This window comes from Porcisia hertigi, chromosome 17, assembly GCF_017918235.1.
Source record: "Porcisia hertigi strain C119 chromosome 17, whole genome shotgun sequence".
NCBI lineage: Eukaryota > Euglenozoa > Kinetoplastea > Trypanosomatida > Trypanosomatidae > Porcisia > Porcisia hertigi.
Window position 1 is genome coordinate 323,804 of NC_090576.1, and position 14,966 is coordinate 338,769.

Consider the following 14,966-nt stretch of genomic DNA (forward strand, 5'->3'; position numbering starts at 1 on the left):
ACGCCACCCTCGCAATCCAAACCATGTCAGCAAACGGTGACTCGGGGTGCAGAATGAAGGAGATGAACCGCGGTAACTCTGCAGATAGGCGAGGGAGGAGGGGCAGGAAAAGGGGGGGGGCGCAGAAGAAGAAAGAAGATTTTTTTTTAAGGATCAGGCAACGCGAAGAGAGCCCATGCAACAGCGATTTATACAGCTTAGGGGAATGGTGGAGTCCAGGAGCACCGAAAGGGGGGACAAAAACACACACATTCGGCGACATAATCCATCTACAGACATGTAATGTATGTATGAGTGTATACATATAGGAGGCAACGCGGCAAATAAGCTACATGCAACATCGGTAGAGCAGAGATGGGGGATGGAGACACCTTCTCCTCATGACTATGCATGAAGGGCAAAAGAGGGGGAGGAGGAGAAAAGGGAGAGCCAATACACACACAAATTACATACATTTGTGTGCATCTACAAACATATATACAGATAGAGAGAAGCGAGAAGCCGCCCCCATTCCTCCACACCGACACACGTGCGAGAATAAGAGGGGGAAAAAGCGTAAGAGCCCACTTGTGAGCATGCATCAGCCACACAGACACACATGTGAGCCGGTATGTACATGGAAAAAATTAAAAGCGGAGCGAGCGGGGGGGGAGGGAGGGGGAGACACCTGCAGAGAACACAGAGACGGAGCAATGTCACAGACCTGTGCATCACAACAAATACCCCAATATACATCAAGAGAAGGGAGTGGAGGAGGGGAAAAGAAAAACAACTGTTTCAGGATGCACTTGAGAGCACGACTCCAGATCACCCTCTCCTATGTCCCCCTTGCTTCCCCTTGAAAAACAATGACGGTCGAGGCTGTAGAGGATGGTCTGTACCACTGGTGCATCGACGGCTCGTGATACAACGGCAGCGACATCGCTGCCCACATCCTATTGCTGAGCGTTATCAAGTACCTCTGATATCTCTTCTAGCGGGGGGCCGGTGGCGCTCACTGCGTACACCGTGCGCTTCACTGCTCGTTGCGTTGGGTCGCGCTTTGCCCACTGTCGCGCATGCTGAATGTGCCGGGGCTCCTTGCGCGGGTAAATCGTGAGAGGAGATATGATGAGGCTATCGAACGTCATGCTATCCGCAGGCTTGCCGGGGGAACCGGATATGAACAAAGAGTCGGTGTACTGGGGGGGCACCACCGGTGCGGGCGGACACATCTGCACGCAGCCGAAGACCGGCGAAGGCAAAACACACTCTGAGGCGGGTGCATGCAGAGGAAAAGTGAGCATGCTGGAATCGGGAGTTCTACACAACTGCCGCATGTTCCACTGCCGCTGCTGCCGCCATGTGCGAAGCACGTTCGGCCGCCGACGATGAGGCAGCGAGCTCTTTGTAGCTTCCGCGGAGAGGGCAGAAAGGCCTAAAGCGCTGCTACCACGACGAGTCGCCCCCCACCGGCGCCGCGTCTCATCTGGTGTCGCCAAATACATGAGCAGCGCTGGAAACGGGACATCGCGAAAGAGCTGCGGCCACTGTGGTGGCCTTTCATCGGATGTGCGCGCCACGAGACGTCCCGCGGCAATACAAGGCGCAGAGGTGTACGACGCGACATTGTGCTCTCCTCCGATGGCGTTGGAGCCAGAGCTTGTGCCATACGCACGCACATACATTGGTGACGCGACGATGGGAGTCTGACCGACATGACCACGCATCCACGCACCTCGCACCGGTCTCGTCATTAGGTGACACAGTCCACCTCTGGTACTCATGCGGCGTGTCGGGTCCCACCCACAGTCGCGCCGCCGTCTGGCCGCTTGTAGGTCACGAAGCATCTTCGCAGCCATAATCGTGCGCGTGCCGGCGCTGTTTATATACAGTGGCGAGGCACCCTGGGTGAAGAGAAGTCGGTGCTGCTGATAGGCGACCATTAGCTCTTGGCGCATCATCTGTGACATCGCCGCCTGAGAAGCATACGAGTCGTATGTAAATCTCTGTGGTAAATCACTAACCCCAGCACTGACCGCGGTAGTAATGGGGGATGTGCGCGCAGCCAACGATACCGGAGGCGATTCCATTGGCACAGACTCCTGCGGCACCGCCGAGGACCACGAGCTGATCTGATTTGAGGGATAAATGCTGGACCCCCACACCGTCATCCCGACCGCCGCCGCCGAACTCGTCGTGTAGGGAACAGACGCGACACAGCGGTGTGGGTATCGGTCTTCAGAGACGGCGATAGCGGGCAACGCCGGCGTCGGTATGGAGAAAAAACTGAAAGCCGGCTCCAGCGGGCCTCCACACGTGGGCGGCTGTGATAAAAGGTTGGTGATAGAGAGCGGCTGCAGCAATGTCGAGAAGCTACTGCGAGGACCACCAATGGATTGAGTCAATGACGTGGCGAGCGACTTGAAAGCCATGAGGCGTCCTCCTGGACGGCTCGCGTGGCTGTCGCCTCTCCCCTTGGTAATGGTGCTCGCATGAGCGCCAGCGGTGCCCGAATTGGTGGGCATCGTTGCCGGCGTTGATGTGCTATGGAGGGCGGTGATCGGAAAAGGGCTGGCGTGATGCGAGGCGGCTGCGGTGGTTGGGGGTATGTTCGAGGATGGGGTCTGCCTTTGCGCTTCCGGGCGATGGCTCTGCAGAGACGCAAAGGCTGTGCCCCGCAGTGCGGTCAGCGGCGCTGCATCGTCCTGCACCAATGGCATTGAAGATGAGGTGGTGTGATCGCTAAGCACCCACTTTGAGTGCTGAGAATGAGGCGTGGGAAACCGGGATGCCGATGGATCCCCAGGTCGTGGTGCACGGGTGTTGCTTGTGGAGGAGGGAGGGGCCACGCTAACGGTGCGGCTGCCAATGGAGAGGGAAATCGACACGGGTGACGGGGTGAATGCCTGGCGGCTGGGGGGATTGCCGCCCCTCCCCCTCGTGAAGCCGCCATGACCGCCAGCCGCTGCACCAAACGCTGAGGCGTTTGCGCAGCCCTCGCCGTTCGCCGGCGGGGATGGGCGCAGCAGCGTGTTCCTTCCAGTCGGGGTACTGCCGAGATACGGTTCGTGGTTGACAGCGGCGGCGCTTGGGTCAACCTCCACAAGCCCGCCGGGCGCAAGCATAACTTCCCTGTCTGTAGCAGCGTTTGCGTCGCTGGCGGCTCTGCGGTCGGAGTGGGTGCCACTTGACGCCGTCGGGCTCTGTGATGCGACCTTCTTTTGCACGCTGTAGCCAACGACATCACCCAGGGCTGTCGCTGAGCGTGTCGCCACCAGGGAGTTCTCGACACCCGCCGGTGGCGTCGCTGAATTCGCAGCGTGACCCACCGCGTTGGGGTCTCGGCCCGTGCTCTTGGCGTTTCCTGCGCCAGCGGACGTCAACGGCCCCGGTGTTGACGCCACCACTTCAGCAGCAGCAAGAGCTTCGGCCAGTTGAGCCTTCAGCGCGGCGTTCGCCATCTGCAAGTCCTGCAGCTCCTGCATCGTGCATAAGAGGCGTTCTTGGCAATCAGACAGAGCGAATTGAAGCTCTGCGGTGGAAGTCTCCGCGACCTCCAACGGCGCGCCACCAACGTCACCCTTCGAAGGGTCCGTAGGGATTTCCCGCTCATCGAGCACCGATACGGACGATGATCCCCCAGGCTTGGATATATTGAGCGAAGTCCTGGGGCCACGTGGACTTGCACGGCCTGTCAGAGGTGGCAGTGACGGCTTTGAAGGAGGAGCAGCAGCAGCAGCGCAAGGGCTGTCAATCGAGATGTTATGTTGGGACTTCTTGCCGCTCGCCTCGGCTACGCCGGCTTGGGCGCCGCGCTTCTTTTGCATTTTCGAGTTGGGCCGTGCCGTAGGCGAATAAGTATGCTGGATATCATCGTTCGGCGCAGGGGAGGCTGCAGCCGCATCACTGCCTTCCGCCTTACCGGCGTCTGTGGCAGCGATCTTGAACGCTTCGAGATCGCCCCGCCTGCCGCTGCGACCCCCAGTCACTCCACTCATCTCCTCATCGGCCACCTCTGCTGAGCCACTCGTGTTGTTTAGCTGGTCCCCGTAACCGTGTTGAGTAGTGGTACGCGGCGTATTAGGGTGTGCATCGGCACCTGGCACAGATGAGCTCTGGCTTACTGGACTGGACGCGTTATGGGGCATCGCCGTCGTCGAGGATATATCCGCATCTCCCCTCTGGTTGGTGCTGTCGGCGCTATTCCGCCCTTTGGCAGTGGATTGCGACGGGTCAACTGGCGTCGCTTCCGTGTGCGCAGCATGCGCGACCTCGGATGCGATAGGTGCAGCCCCCTGCCCCCTCTCTGAGCTACCGCCATCTCGCATGCCGGCAGTGGACAGCGAAGGAAGTGGCGCTTGGACAGAACCATCGCCTATAAGGGATTTACCTCTCGGCTTCCCATCGCCTGCAAAGAGCGTTGAAGAAAGCGAGTGACGTCCGCCTAGTCGAGAGGCAGAGGCGGACCTAGAGCTGACCAACCCCGACTTACTAAGAGTTCGTTTGCCCTGCCCTTGCTTGCGCTCTTTACTGCCGGTCGTCGACACGGCGACAGCGGCAGCGTCAGCATCATCGGTATGCTTTTCTGACATCGAACCCCGCGCTGTTTGTCGCTGTTCAGATGCCTTTACCCCCTCCAACTCCGTTACAAAGTTGTTCTCATTCTGCAGTAGATGGACCAGGGCTTTCCTAAACTGACCTGTGCTTTCCTGTAGTGACTGCGCGATGGTTTGTGCAAATTCTGGTACTCGAGCCTTGTGCCACTCCTCGCGCAACTCCTTCAGAGTCACGCGGTCCCGCAGCACCTCGTCCTCCATAGTGCTGAGAAACCCTACCAGGCCAGCGCTGGCCTTCAGCGCCATGTGCTGTGCGTCAACGCAAAGCAGGAGACCTGGCTGCAGCCGACTTGCGTCATCGATGTGCACCTTTGAGAGACGATCCATCACCCTGCGGATCTCGACGGAGAGGGCATTAAAGTTTGGTGGCGACGGCGGTTGTGACTTCCCAGTCACGGCCGCTGCGCTGCCTTTGCCGCCGCTGCCTTTGCCGCCGCTGCCTTCCGTATGCGGTGACCACAACTCTCCGGTCTGAAGATTGATCCGTTCTGCGTAGAATTCCTGCTGCTCGCCGGCGAAGTAGGGACTGTAGAAGCACTGGTGAGTTGCCATGGTGTCCTCGCGCAGCATAGCCTCGGCCTCGTAGGACTCCAAGGCGATCTGCACATGACGCCGATACTCTGTATGCTGAGCAAGAATAGAATCCCTCTCCTCGCTGAGGCGGGTCAATCGACCCTCGAGGTCTGTCATGCTCAGCTTCATACGTGCCTCCTGTGAGCGGCCCTCCACGTCGGCAGTGATGAGACTAAGCATATCAGCCGTGTAAAAGCCCTGGGCGTTGCCACCATCGCCACCGCCATCGCGTGCGCCGTCCCTTGGATGACCTGCGGATCCGTAACGTAACGGCCCACCCTTGCCCAATTCGCGCCGTAGCGTTGCTATGACAGCCTCCTTCTGTGAAAGAAGGACAAGGCCCTCGGCGACGCGGCTCTGGCTGAGTTGCAACTCTTCTTCTCTCTGGAGGAGTTTGCTGCGCAGTGCATCCAGTGCTGCACGACCCTGGCCCACCTCACGCCCCAGCTGTTCTACGGCCACCTCCAGCTTCGCCCGCTGCTGATGCAATTGTGTGTTGCGCTCCTCCGCCTCGGCGCTTCGCTTCTGTAGCACTGTGTACTCGTCCTGGAGGCGCGCCATGTCTTGCTTTAGGGTGGAATAGTGTTGATTTCGGGTGAGGAGCTCCGTCTTGGTGCGCTCCAGCACCTGCTTGGTGGCGGCAAAGCGGCCCTGCACAGCCTCGAAAAGCTCGAAGGAGACTTGAATCGCTGGCACAGTGCTGGCTGGAGGGACGCCGTTGCCCTCAAATAGCCGTTGAATCGTTTCGTAGTTGGGAGTGCCGACCACATCGAGCAGTTTGTGGTACTCCCTCCCTATTTCTGCAGCACTGGTGATGACAGGAGCGGCGGCAGCAGCAGCAGCAGCGGCAGCGGCAGCTGGCGCCACGGGGGAAAAGGGGCCAGAAACAGCCGCACCGGCGGCAGCACCAAGGACTCCCTGTACCGCCGTCACCCCCTGCACTGTGTTTACGGCGCTCCCTTGCTGATCTCTTCGGTCACTAAAGGACATGGTGATGCACAGAAGTGTGTCGATGTGGTGTGTGTGTGTGTGTGTGTGTGTGTAATTTTCTGAGAATAGAAAAAAAGCATAAAATTGAGAAAATTACAGAATTACACACCACCACTCACCTCAGGGGTACACTCAAGGCATACACACATGTACGAATATATATATATGTGTGTACAGAGAGAGAGAGTGGGGGGAGAGGGAGGGAGAAGATGCGCAACCAGACCTCCACACTGAACGAGTGCTACCTTGATGGGTGCGGGTGAAACCGGGGCTGCACCAGGACACTGAGCTTGCTAAAGATCAAAGGGGGCAAGATCAGGAGAAAGAGCGATAGTGTACACAAAACTACGATGATGTCGATGCTCACGCATCAAGGGCATTGGATGAGAGGCAGGTGCATCAATAACATCAGATATAGGACAGCCTTTGTCCATGGATAGAAGGGGGAGTTAGAGGGATGAGGATGCGCCTGAGGGCATCTATATTGGGGTTCGTGTGGGGGTCTCTATCCACCGTCTTAGTACGACCACCACCACCACCACCACCCCCGCTCCTGCCGACCCACATATTCTCGTGCAGTAAACCTCACTCTGGCACGCACAGCGCACTCCAAGAGAGGGGGGGGATCCTCTTGCGTGGCGTAAAGTCCACCCGGGAAGGCCTACAAACACCGCCAGATCGCCGCTGCTCAGCGACACTGTAACCTGGAGACAACCACAACGACTGTTGGGGCTGTAGCATTGGTGCGGAATATACGTTGCCCCCCCCCTCCCTTTGTCTGTTCTCTTGGCAGATCTTTTCTCTCTCCGTGATGGGATGCAAACGTAGAGAACATAAAAACGATAATGCAGGCTAGACGGGAGCGCAAAACAGAGCTCACATCACGTCTTACCCTCCTTTTCTTCTTTTACCTCCTCCGTCCCTTGTGGGTGTGTGGGTGTGTTGTGTGTTACTTCAACTTGCATGCGTAGAGAAGTGACCAGGCACATGAGTCTGTGCGGATATGTCCTCCCCCCCCCCCACACACACACACACACTCACATAGTCCTCGTGACATGTGATTGGCGTCCTCCAATCATCCACCCCGCCATCAGCGATGCTTGGCTCGTGCACGTGTTGCGACGCAAGCGCCTTTTTTTTCCTCGTCTTCACCTCTCCCCTATCAGCACCTGCGTTTTCCATCGGCACAGAGTTGGGGGGAGGGAAGGGGGGAGGAGGAGGGGTGCTGGGTTTGAGGGTTCCAATGCGAGCAATAACGCTGCGGCAACACAGATGCCCCCCCCCCCCGTCGCCATCATGTTTCACCTCGCAGGTGTAGCTCGTGCCAGCCCTGCTCCATGTGGCAACGCAGCTGCTCGTAGTGCACCTCGTGGGTGTGGAAACGACCATCGGCGTTGCCCAAAACGGTTTCGGTGAGAAAATCTCGACTGGGGGCTTCCGCCGCCCCACTCCCCGACGGGGGCAGACACAGACCGGCTGTCGGCCTCACCAGCAGTGCCCCTGCCACTGTGATGTAAACGCGTTGCGCTATTCGAGCCTGTCTCTCAAGTGAACGCAGTCGCCCAGACTTCGGTGGAGTGGAAGCGACCTCAGATGAGGAATGCTGCGGTGTCGGGGGGGATCTCAAGGAAAGACCACCGGTGTGTGAGAAGAGCTCCTCCTCCGCCAAGCACAACGACCGCCACGCGCCATCCAGTACAGAGAGAGCAATCGTGTCCCAGGACCGCACACGAGTCCGTCGGCAGGGCGACGGCGCTGATTCGGGTGTGACCCCAGGCACCTCGGCGAACGCGTTCTTCTCTCGAGCACACTGCAAGGCCGCCGCCGCCGCCGTGAAGTCAGAGCGCCAGCTGTGCGCCTCCGCAACCTCCAGCAAGAATCCTTCCACCTCAAGAATGCGAATTGCCTCCTCAAATAGGGTGTCCACCTCCTCTGCGCTGTCACCAGGGCCGCGGAGGCAAGGCGAAATATCCGTACCCTGGTGAAGCGTTGGCGCCGCCGCCACTGGGGATGCGAAAGCAGAGTCGACACCACCACCACCACCTGGTGGTAGTGGTGTACAGTACCCTGCCGGTGACCCTTTCGCGGTGAGGCAACAGAGACTCGAGACGGCCCTCTCCACATGACGAGTGGAAGCCTTGGCGTCCTGGTATGTGCGCCACCACCTCAGAAGCCAGCGTGCCGTAGTGGTGTTTGGCTCCAGTGCCCTCAGTCGCAGCAGCTCTCGCACACGACGCGCAGCACGGCAGAGCAATGTCGATTCGGGAGATCCTAGCCCATTTGCTGGCGCGCCCCCAGCAACGCCCATACTCACTTCCAAGAGTAAGCACTGGAGTTGCGGAGCCACTGGAATAGTGGCGGCGTGCAGCAGCTGCACATAGTCGCACATGAGTCCCTCCAGCAGGCTCCGCCTCCGCTGCCATTCTTGAGGATGCTGGAGGTAATGAGACGAAGAGGGTGACGCAAGGGCTGCCCAAGTAGATCTGAAAACATTCTCCAATATGAGCCGCTGCATCTCCGCAGAGCTCATGAGGAGTCTACCCGATGCCTCCGAGCTGGATGCGCACGCGCCATCGGTGCTACCAGCCCCCTCCTCCTCCTCCTCCTCCTCCATCTCCTCGAGTGCCAAGGCACGCCTTCTTTCCACAGCCGTGCATTGCGCAAGGAACGCAGTTTCGACTGTGAGGCTCCCTACCATTGACATCCACAAAGCGTAAAGCTGTCTGCTGGCGATGCACGGCGGCGACGCAGCCGCTGTGTATAAAAGATGTCGCAAGCCATCCAATTCTGTGCACGCAGCCAGCCCCGCACGAAGCACGCCGGCGGCATTGACACCGCCCTCATCACGCCTCAAATTCACAACCTGGAAGGTGAGCTCGCGTAAAACTTCGATTAAAGCGTGCACAATGCCGGTCTTGGAACCCCTACTTGGGTCATTAAAAAATGCCTCACGGCGCCGGCACAGGAAGCCCACATAGGAGCGGACATGCCTGGCGGCCGTGTCGGGATCCAGAATCTTCACATTGAGGCTTTGCTTCGGCTGACGCAGCCAAGGATCTTCGTCGGCGTGGTCGCTATCGATGCTCACCCCCGTGTCGTGTAGACGCCACTCCGCCACCTTTATGGGGTCTAAGCGACACACGCGCAAAGCGCCGTCCCTGGTGTCCATGACCAATGGTAACCGTGGAGACAGCAACCACTGATAGTCACTGTACACGATCGGCTCACTGCCGCCACTCGCAGAGCCCTCTTTATCACCTGTAGCAGCTATTTCACAAGCCTCAATCATTGCAGCGGCGCGGCAGATGTGCAGTGGGTACACCCACCGTGCCGCGGAGACGGCAGTGCAAACAGCGGATGCCTTTGTGCGATTCCTGTCCACCACCGCCAGCACGGAGGAGGTCAACACAAACATCATGGAAGTGAAGTCTGCAGATGGTGCTTGGCGTTGCAGTGTCACCCTCCCCCCACTCGAACGGTAACGCTGCTGCAGCCCAGATGCTACTGTGTCAGTGGCGGTGACTTGTAAAGTCTCAGGAACGGCAGCTGGTAAGTGGGAAACTGCCTCTGACAGTGATAGCGATGAGCGTGGCGCTGCTGTGGAAGCGTCGGCAGTGCTTCTAGTAGCTCCCCCGCCGCCGTTGTAGTGGAGGTGAGAGCCCTGGAACCCCCCAAATCTGCTCTCGGCCACCTCTCGAGACGCCGACGTCGCACATCTACAAGCTCTTGATGGAAGGATCGGTTCAGAAAAAGAGCGCATTAAAGGAGGGGTGTTGAGTGCTGCACTGGCAACGGCAGGGTCGAATGACTGCACCTGCGCACGAATGACATCCGACGCCACCGCCCCCGACAAGTAGTCCCGTACCGCCGTGTTCTCTCTCGCTCGGCACAGATCCGTAGCGGCGCTTGCTTGGAAGACATTGCTGCTGTCGCGATCGGCCAGGTCGTACACAGCCGATTGTGCGGTGTCTGGGGCGTGGACAACGATGAGATTGTCAATCACCTGTATGCAGAGGGGGACTAAGCTCGGTGAATGCGGCAACGGTACGGCAAGCCCATCAGCTCTTACAGGATCCAGCGAAGTCTCTTGTACAGCCGCTTGCGATACACGAGACGCAGGCGAGGTCACTGCAGCCAAGGAGAGCCGTGCAACATGAATGAAAGTGCCGTCACACATGCGGGGAAGTGGAGCAGATGCCGTCGCCTGCGCTGCCGCTGCCGTGAGGCGCCTCAAGAGAGAGCGGCGGCTGGATCCTTCGAGAGCTGATGCTGGCGCGCCAGCGCAGGAAACGCCGCGACTCAGCGTCCTCTCAGCCGGAGACACACCAGATGAGGGGCGGTCCCCATACCCCTTGGAGGGGCAGTGCATGTACAAATCCATCACCGGCGTATGTTGGCCAGCGACGGAGCCGCAGCAGGACGGCAAGTGGTACACAAAAGTCTGCCCGTAGACTGTCAACACGCCCAGCACTGAGAAAAATACCTGCGAAGTGTTCGGGGGGTGAAGTCGGAGCGACGGCGGCTCCGAGACAGCAGCAGCTGCAACTCTGCCGTGAGTACCGAGCTTTTCACCGCAGTTGAGATGTCGAGTGGTGCTTAAACCCTCTGTTAGTGTCAACTCGGCCCACGTGCGCAACTCAAGGGGCAAAGGAGCCGCCTCGCCGGACATGCCGAACTCTGCCGCGCGTTTTTGGTCCACAGCGGATACCCTTCGCCTTGCATGCACTTCGACAGGCTTCACTACCGATGGGCGAGCCCGATTGAGGCTCAGCAGCACATGGCTTCGCGCGTCGTAGGTACACCAATCCGAGTGTGTGACATAGCGCTGCAGGACGCTGACCGACACAATCACAGTCCCATGCCGTTCGCCGGTGGAAGTGGCCAGCGATGCCGTCAGTGATAAATGCGTGAGTGAAGTCGCTCTCAACGCACTCGCCGGGGAGTCGAACGGTGTTCGGGGTGCACATTGCACTGTATAACCCTCCTCACGCAGACTACCGGGGGTATTGGATAGCAGCGATGGGGGCTTCGCGGACGCCGGTTGAGGTGGAGACAGTTGTGGTGACAGCGCGGGGCCCATCCGGCAGCGCACTCGAATAAGATCGACAGCGATCGATGAAACACAGAGAAGGTGGCGATCCGTGTACGACAGCCGCGCTTGCATCGTTGAGGGAGAAGCGGCGGCGGCAACATCGTGATCACACCAGCAGAAGAATTGTATCGGGTACCACGCCTCGCGGAACCGCAGCGTGTTGGGGGCACACACGATCTTCGCGAGCGGGCGTGCAAACGGAATCGTAGTAGCTTCTATGTAGTCCACACCCTCAGGCAGCACGGGGCACTCCATGATGCAGATGGCCATCACAGGTGGGGGGACGGCGCATCCGTAATCTCCAGAGGCAGGCAACGACCCCGATGCTGGCCTTGGAGCCCCTTCACGCACGGTTGAAGGCGCAGACGACGACAGTGCTGCCAGTGACGTCAGCGGCACAGCCACCAGCACTGCCGGCGAGCAGCGGAGCTCCTTGTGAGACATGGGCAGGCGCCGCGGTAGACGGAGCCCGCTGGTGGATGCGGTGGTGCAGCCAGGGGAAGAGAGCGAGGATGTCCAGGCCTGCAAAGGATTTGTCATGCGCAGGCGCACCGCAGTTGCTGCAGTGCTGGTAGTGGAAGGAAAAGACTGAGGTGCTGCTGCGGCGGCGGCGGCGGCGGCAGCGGACGGAGGATGACAAGAGGGGGGGCCAAGCGTCACACCAGGCGCGGGTGGCGAACCAAGATCGCGCGTCGAAGGGGACGTCGATGCTGAGGCCTGGGGTGGATGTACGGTATTGTCATGAGCAGTTGACATATCGTTTTCCTCCGATTGTGATCGCTTTTCCGATCCGAATGGCGCTGGAGCAGAAACGTCATGAGCCAAGGGAACTATGAGGGTGATGCTGTCCTCGCACACGAGTATAACATCCTTGGCGACATCATCGAGGTGCATCGCCCGGACACGAAACGACGGTGACGCAGGGGACGCTTCCACCGGTGTTGACACTGTGGGGGTGACCGCATAATCAGCGAGGGAGAGCCCCAACTTCTTGAGAGAGGAGGGCAGAGGCTCGCTCAAGTAAATAGAGCGAGGGGAGGGGGGCGCGTCGACGTTGCCACTAACGTGACTGTATTTGACCGACATGAGCACCGATAGAATCAATTAACTTGCATAAGAGACACATCACTCTGAATGTACGAGCCGAGACCGGTGCCAGCTGGTGTGGCTTTGATGAGGGGATAAAAACAGAAATTTTATTCAACGACGTCAGGCAGCAGTGCAGATGACAAACAAACAAGACAGAGGAGCCGGCATTGAAGAGGTTTCAAATGGCATGACATCACTCTGAACAGAAGACATGACAGGTGTGCATGGCAAGGGAGTGGTTGCAGGAAGGATTGGTGGTAGTGGTAATGGCAATGATGGACGCGTGTCCGCGGGGAGACAGCGACACTCGGAAAAATGAGATGGGGCACCACCACCCTCGCGCTGCTTAGAAGCGTGCCTCACTGGGGGGGGGGGGGAGGGCTCCTCCTCCTTCTCCCCCCACAAGCTGTCTCAGTGAGTGGTGTGTGTGTATCTCTGTGAGCACACACAACACGGGTGAGGCATGAAATTCGCCTCCATGTCGTCGCATCATGAATTTTTTTGGGGGAGGGGAGGGAGGGGAGGGGCGGAGGGTCTTTCCCCTCCTCCCCCTCCCCCTGTGCCCCACCCGTTAATGTGATTCCCATCATCCTTTGTGAAGAAGTCCACCACTTTTTTTAAGGAACAAAAAAAGGAAAGGAGGAAAGGCGCGCTCACATACAGACCAACAACATGCAGGGAAAGAAGAAGGCATACACTCTGGGGTAGGCGAGCGGCCGGGAAGGGAGGGGGGGGGGGTTAGGGAAAATGAGGAGACCCACATCTCAACGTATACACCAGAGATGAGGGTCCCTCCCTCCGCACGCACTCCTATGGTGAGAGAGGCAGAAGCCCACACCGTCACCCCAGCACACTCACCCGCCCTCCTTCCATACACCTCATTTGTGATTGTGTAATGATCTTTTTTTAACCGCGTCGCATTGAGTGCGCATGCACACGCACACAAGCACCAAAGTCAGCTCATGGGAGAAAAGAAGGGAGTGGGACGTGGGGAACACGTGTGTGTGTGTGTGTGTGTGTGTGTGAGAAAGAGAGAGTATGAGTGGGAGGGAGGGACTGCCGGGCCTAAGAAATGAGGCGAGCTGTGCTGACTGGAAAAAAAGACATCACCGTTAATCATCTCCCAGCCTCACCCCCCCCCACCCCCTATTCTCCCCGCCAGTATCCCCTATCCGTTCACATATACACAACCCCACACATTCCGGCGCCAATGTCGACGCCATTCCTCGGCCGCCCCTCACACTCTTTGAAAGTCGCAAAACACAAGACTCCTCCCCCTCCCTCCCTCCCTCCCTCCCCCACCACCCCTCCGCCGTCAGCACGGATCTGCGGCTTTAGATTCAATACCTGTAGTGCCCAAGGGACGTTTTAAAGAGCGCACCGCAGCGCTGCCCAATGCGCTAATACCCCAATTCGCGGCGCAGGAAACCTTTTGGGCTCGTCAGCCACGCCATATCATAGCTCCGGTATGCCATGATCGAGTAGAGGAACAGCATGCACAGCGCCGCCGGGGCCAGCATCGTGTGCAGTAACACATCCAGCGCCACAGTGAGGAAGAAAATGGTCGTCAACAGGGGGAAGGCGGCGTAGAAGCGACCGAGTGCGTAGAAGCCGCAGAGCAACAAGACAATATGGAAGCCGCTGGGGATACGCCACTTGGCCCAACTCCAGTACCGCGGCATCTCGTCCACGTTGCGAGCCATCCATTCGGGCAGGAACTTGTAGTAGAAATATTGAGTGTCAGAGACGAGGTTGCGGTAGCGCCGGTCCAACGTTGGGCTCTTCGTTATCAGCTCGTAGGCCTTGTTGATCTGGTTAAGGCGTGGTATGTCGCCAGTGCCGTCAGCCGCCATGTCCGGGTGAACCTGCTTCATTAACTCATGGTAGCGCAGGCGGATCGTCTGGGCTGAGGCACCCGGTTTGAGCCCCAATACCTCCCATGGGTTGTAACCGCTTACATGAGTGCTAACAGCTTCCCTGTGGGCCTCCTCCGCATTTGCCGCTCGTCCGTGCCTGCGGCGACGCTCTTCGCGGTGCAGCTCTTCTTCAGTGGGCTTTACCGCCCCGCGTGGTGCGTCTATGTCGGCCGGCACGGACCCGTAGCCTGGGCCGCTGCTGGACTGCCAGCGGCGAGCCGTTGACCAGGCAAAAATGCCGTCTGTGGCAGACACGCAAAGCGGCATCGACACTGCGGAGCGCAGCAGCCCAAGGGAAGATGTTGGTTGGCACGACGAGGATAAAGCCACCGATGGGGTTGAGCAGCAGCAACGACTCGTGAAGCAAGTGGCGATGCCTGCAGACACTGGCCGCAATGAAAACCCCCCGCGGTGTAGAAGCGCTGAGGTCCCCGTCGACACAGCCGTGGATCGAAGCAGCATTGAAGAGAAGGGGATGGGAGAAGAGGGATGAAGTAAGGAAAAAAACGAGATTCTGTGAGACGTGGATGTGTGCGACATCGTTGGTAATGAGCAGTGATGCACAAGAGAGGATGTGGTGGAGGCGTAGAGACGAAGAGGCCGAGGAGGAGAACCCAGATGGGCGGAGGAGGGGACAGGTAGTGGCAGCAGCAGCGATGATCGTGAAGAGAACGCTGAAGGATACACTCTCAGACATGTAAGGACTCC

At 58.7% G+C, this 14,966-nt stretch overlaps 3 protein-coding genes across 3 annotated transcripts; all 3 read right to left on the reverse strand.

Annotated features, from left to right (window-relative positions):
* Positions 1 to 935: 935 nt before the first annotated feature.
* On the reverse strand, positions 936 to 6,161 carry JKF63_05430 (uncharacterized protein; the record flags this gene model as incomplete). The annotated part of the gene is made up of 1 exon (XM_067901389.1): positions 936 to 6,161. The coding sequence occupies one exon, from the start codon at positions 6,159 to 6,161 to the stop codon at positions 936 to 938; it is 5,226 nt and encodes a 1,741-aa protein (XP_067758064.1).
* Positions 6,162 to 7,455: 1,294 nt separating this feature from the next.
* JKF63_05431 (uncharacterized protein) lies at positions 7,456 to 12,339 on the reverse strand (the record flags this gene model as incomplete). The annotated part of the gene is made up of 1 exon (XM_067901390.1): positions 7,456 to 12,339. The coding sequence occupies one exon, from the start codon at positions 12,337 to 12,339 to the stop codon at positions 7,456 to 7,458; it is 4,884 nt and encodes a 1,627-aa protein (XP_067758065.1).
* A 1,403-nt stretch (positions 12,340 to 13,742) lies between these two features.
* JKF63_05432 (uncharacterized protein) lies at positions 13,743 to 14,720 on the reverse strand (the record flags this gene model as incomplete). Its single annotated transcript, XM_067901391.1, has 1 exon — positions 13,743 to 14,720. One exon carries the CDS (start codon positions 14,718 to 14,720, stop codon positions 13,743 to 13,745), a length of 978 nt encoding a protein of 325 aa, XP_067758066.1.
* Between the last annotated feature and the right edge of the window lie 246 nt (positions 14,721 to 14,966).